Raw genomic sequence first — 5,004 nt, 5'->3', positions numbered from 1 at the left:
CGTTGGGCCGCCACTTTTGTCCACGCCGACCCAAATGGACGCGGGCGGACGAAATGGGTCGCCCCATTGAAGTTGCTCTTACCCCTTCTGTTTTTAATAATTCTGAGATATAAGATGTCCTTTGGTGTCTTTTCTCAAATGAAAAAATGTCCACATCATCTTAAAGTAGGATAAATTAGGGGGGGCGGTGAAGCCCTAATGACCTTTCGCATCCATCAAGCAAGCAGCGCACACAAATATCTGATCGCCAACCTCCTGGATTGGGCGTGAGAGAGATAGGCAGATCATGGAGGGCCAACCTATGGTGAGCTATACAGCAGGGTCGATGAACTCCCTTGTCGACAAGCTCACCAAACTGAAGAATCCTCCCATTATAATCCGAGAGCTAGGGCAAGATCTGGTGACCCTTCAGCAGGATTTCTTCGACAAGCTTGCCAGGCAGCGGGAGACGAATTCGCAAGTCGCAACATGGGTGGGGATTGTCCCCGAGCTAATCTTTGACATCGAGGACTGGACCGATCAGAATCCGGCGGCGGCGGCGGCAGCGAACACGGGGTATAAGAATCCGGCGGCGACGGTGAACACGGGAGGTGAACAGGAAGTAAAAAAATTCAAGGCCCGTTCCGATCATATGCTTGAGCTCTGTGAAAGGTACAAACTTGTTACTACTACCGAAGTATCCACTGGCCTCCATGATCCTGGTGCTATGCCCAGCTGCAAAATCACAACCGATTCACGGCTATTTGTTGAGGAGAAACCTACCATCGTGCGTGTCCCCTGCCTAAGATGAGATTATTCTCAAGTATGTGATGAGCGAGCGTGAGAAGCTCAGGGTGGTTTCCATCGTCGGAATGGCAGGTGGTAAGACTACTCTTGCCAAGGAGATTTATGCAAAGCTTCAAGGGGAGTTCGAGTGCCGAGCTTTCGTCACCCTTGGTCGGAGACCGTCCATGAGGAAGACTCTAGTGGACATACTTCACCAAGTAAAGTCCTTCCCGCTGCTGCCGACGCCGATGCCCAAGAAGAAAAAGGTAAGGCGAGGAAGGGGAACTGTCGGCCAGGATCGGACCAAACTCTTAACTGAGCTTTGGGAGTACCTCGGCACGAAGAGGTACGTACTTGCAGTTTAATTACCTTATCTTTTGTCAAGAGTCTTGTGCAATAGATCTAGTGCATGATTTGATGGCGTAAACTGCACTTTTTGTGAAGTTTACTGCACATATATATGGTGCACCGTACTTTCGTAGAATCGACTCTACTCTTTATCTGACTGTACTTTCTTTTTATCAAAGTGTAGTGCATTTTAGACGTAGATAAAAATTATCAGAGGAAGTATATCATTGCAGATTTCTGTCGAGCACAAATCAAATGATATACTTTTATGGCATGTATATATATCATATTGAATTAAACATGTCAGGTATTTCATCATAGTGGATGGCCTATGGAGTAAACACGCTTGGAAAATTATCAACAGTGCTTTGTGCAATAAGAATCGTGGAAGTTTGGTATTAATAACGACTTGCATCAACGATGTTGCCAAACGTTGTTCTGTTCCTCCCACAGATATCTATCGGATGGAGGATCTCAGCAAGAAGAAATCTTTATACTTAGATCCAGATAGAGACCGACAAACCGAATGGTCGTCTCATTATGATGATTTTACCAGAAATGTATTCAGAATGTGTGCTGACATGCCATTGGCGATAACTATTGCAACCGGCTTATTAACAACGAAATGCCACAGAGAACTGGCAGAGCTCAGGATGCCCATTGTTTCATCAGCAGAGCAATACTTCACATCGGAAGGGGTGATGAAGCTACTGCAGATGAGTTATGCTGCTTTGTCTCTGCCTTTGAAGTCTTGCTTGCTGTACCTTAGTGTTTTTCGAGAAGATTATGCCATTAAGAAAGATCGTCTGATACGGGTATGGATAGCTGAAGGGTTTATCCCTAGAAAAGATACGGAAGGAAGAGGTCAACAAACAAGAGAGGAATCAATCAGTTTGTGGGAAACAGGGGAGAGATACTTCAACGAGCTTATCACGAGGAGGCTGATTCAACCGGTGTTCAACTACAATGATGACCAGGCAGTGGGTTGCACCGTTCATGGTCTGATCCTCCATTTCATCAAGTCGAGCCAAGGCAAGTTCGTTACATTCGGTGCCGATCTCAGTTCCGGGCTGTTTCCAGGTAGCATGCATACTGTCAGACGACTGTCGTTGGACCGCTACGACGACCAAGACCAAGATGTCACCTTGGCCTCGGCCGCAGTGCACCTGTGGAAAGTGCGATCCATCACCGTCTTGGGGGGTATTGAAGGGGTTGCTAGTACTCGTCCGGCCCTCACAGTTTCTGGTAAAATAGAAGGGACGTCTCTTCTTCCATCCTTCAAACTTATACGAGTTCTTGATCTGGAAGATTCTGATAGTCTGAGAAGCCGTCATCTAAAAGGCATTCAAGGGTTGGTTCTGCTGAGACACCTAGGAGTTGCCGGGACCGCCATCGATAAGTTGCCAGAGGAAATTGGAGAACTAGGGCAGTTGGAGACCCTGGATTTGAGGCGGACGACAAAACTGAGCATTTTGCCTGCATCCATAGCTAAACAGAAAATGTTGGCACATCTCCTGATCGACGGTCATGTCAAAGTGCCGGAAAAAATCCCTGAAAATGCAGGGATTTGAAGAAGTGTCAACCATCGGTGTAGACAGTAAGAGTAAACTCCATTCAGTGATAGATCTCATGGATAGATCAGAGCAGCTGAGGGTCCTCGGCGTAAGATTGCATGGATCACAACTATCTCATCATCAAAGTGTCAAGTTATTCCTTGAGAAGGTTGCAAGGTCCACCAGGCTCACTTCCCTCTCTCTTGACTGCCAGCTGCACTTTGATTTGCTCGGTTTGGAGCTCAAGTTCCCTTCACCAGAGCAGCTCCGAAGATTTGAGTTGACGCTCTTCGCTCCGATCCCCCGAGTAGCCGCGCACAAGATGAATCCCTTCTCAGCGTTACCCACATGGATATTGAAATGTTCCAGTTGGACGATGAAGGTGTCGGTGTCCTGTGAGGCTTGCCTCACCTAGTCCTTCTCTAAGTTAGTTTCTTCAGGTAACATCACCCCATGGCCCAAAATGAGCACAACGGGCAGGTGCATCGCCGGCGCGGATGGTGGCTTTAGCTCTCTGAAGGTGTTCTCGCTCATATGCCAACATGGTGGGACGGAGCCGGAGTTGACATCACGAGCCATGAAGAAGCTTGGAAGGCTTTCTCTCGAATTCAGCGCACGGAAAACACTGTCCCTGTATGGAAATTTCAGCTTCGGCATCCAGCACCTCTCTTCTCTCACGCGAATCCGTGCCACGATTGACTGCAAGTCTGCTGCGGCTTCCGAGGTGAAGAATGCGGAGTATGCAATCAGAGAGCAAGTGGAAGGTAACTTTTGCATGATGGAATTCAGCACAAAGGATCGACACATGATGCTGCCTGACGAAGCCAACAAGAAACCCACCTCTAAAATTGAGGTCTACAAGTTTATATCCCACGGTACAAAATGGCTGCGTCGTAAGTTATCATGTATTTAATCATATATTGTTTCAAGTCGCCCAAATAGACAAATCCAGGCCGTGCATGCTACTTCAGGTGCTCCTCTCTACGCACTAAGTAAAACTGGGCTATTTTTTTTTGACATACATATATCTTGTATGTGTTGAGATATGTATTTAGCACATGTATTCTTGTACTTCAAGTCTTCCTCCTTGTATATAGTTGAGGATATGACTTGCCCTATGTATTATATATACTTGTGCATATGCATCCAATCAATACATTGTGGTTTGCATCCTATTCCTCTACATGGTATCATCCTAAACCCTCGATCCTCTCTAGCCGCGCCGCCGTTGCCTCTCCCGGCCACCGCCGCTAGCCCTACCTCACGCCGCCGCACCCCTGCCACCGCACCCGTACCGCCGCGCCTCCTTCCTCCCAACCGAGCCGCCCTCCTGCCGCTGCACCTCCCGAAACCCTGAACCTCGCGTGCCGCCACCCAAAACCCTAACCCTCCCGAGCCCTCTCTCCTCTCCCTCCCGCAACACCACACCTGTGCCGCTCCCCTTGCCCTGCTGCTCCACCCGCGCTGCACCACTCGCCCCGCTCCCGCCGCATAACCCGCGCCGCCACCGCTCCACCTTGCTGCCATGTCGGCCCGCTCTACCTCCTCCGGTCCTAGCAACCCCTTCGATTCCTCCTATGGCACCGAACCCGATGAGCCCCTCGCTGCCGACATCCGCAACATCTCCCTCTCCGAGCATGTTCCCATCATCCTCTCCCACACCTCCGCCAACTACTATGCCTGGAAAACCTACTTTAATCTTCTCTTTCGTGAGTACAATCTCCGTGATCACGTGGACGGTCTCGCCAACTTCTTCGCCGGCAACCACGACGCCAACTGGCTGGCCATCAACGCCACCCTCATCCGGTGGTTCTTCCTCACCGTCTCCCCCGACATCTTCCACACCGTCTTTCGCGATGGGGGCGATGCCTACACGGTGTGGACCAAGATCAATGGCCTCTTCACCGACAATAAGCTCCAACAGATTGTTTTCTTGCAGCAGGAATTTTTTGGGTGTCACCAGAACGACTCCACCATCGACGCCTACTGTCTCCGGCTCAAGACCCTCTCTGACGAGCTCAACTACGTCGGGTTCAAGGTGGGAGATGAGCTTCTTCTCTCGACGCTCACCGCCGGTCTCAACGAGGACTTCGGCAACGCCGCCTCCAACCTCACCCTCATGGCCAACCCCTCCTACGAGCGGGCGATGGCCTATCTTCGTCTTGAGGAGCAGTGGATGAAGCATCTCCGCACCCATGTTGTCCACACTACCCTCGCCGCCGGCCTCTCCAATAGCGCCCCTACACCACCATCGGCGCCTCGTCCTCCGCCTGCCGCGCCTCACCCACTGCCCCTCCCCCCCGGCACCGCAGCCGCCTCAACCGGCGCGCACCGGTAG

General features: G+C 50.6%; 1 protein-coding gene and 1 pseudogene across 1 annotated transcript; both read left to right on the top strand.

The window, feature by feature from the left end:
* Positions 1 to 286: 286 nt before the first annotated feature.
* On the top strand, positions 287 to 3,579 carry LOC125519443 (disease resistance protein RGA5-like; annotated as a pseudogene).
* A 612-nt stretch (positions 3,580 to 4,191) lies between these two features.
* On the top strand, positions 4,192 to 5,004 carry LOC147962226 (uncharacterized). Its single transcript, XM_087534100.1, has one exon. It carries the CDS (start codon positions 4,192 to 4,194, stop codon positions 5,002 to 5,004), a length of 813 nt encoding a protein of 270 aa, XP_087390226.1.

This window comes from Triticum urartu, chromosome 7A, assembly GCF_056163025.1.
Source record: "Triticum urartu cultivar PI428250 chromosome 7A, HENAU_Tu73, whole genome shotgun sequence".
Lineage (NCBI taxonomy): Eukaryota > Viridiplantae > Streptophyta > Magnoliopsida > Poales > Poaceae > Triticum > Triticum urartu.
The sequence above is the reverse complement of the archived record's forward strand: the minus strand, read 5'-3'. Positions and strand labels throughout refer to the sequence as shown.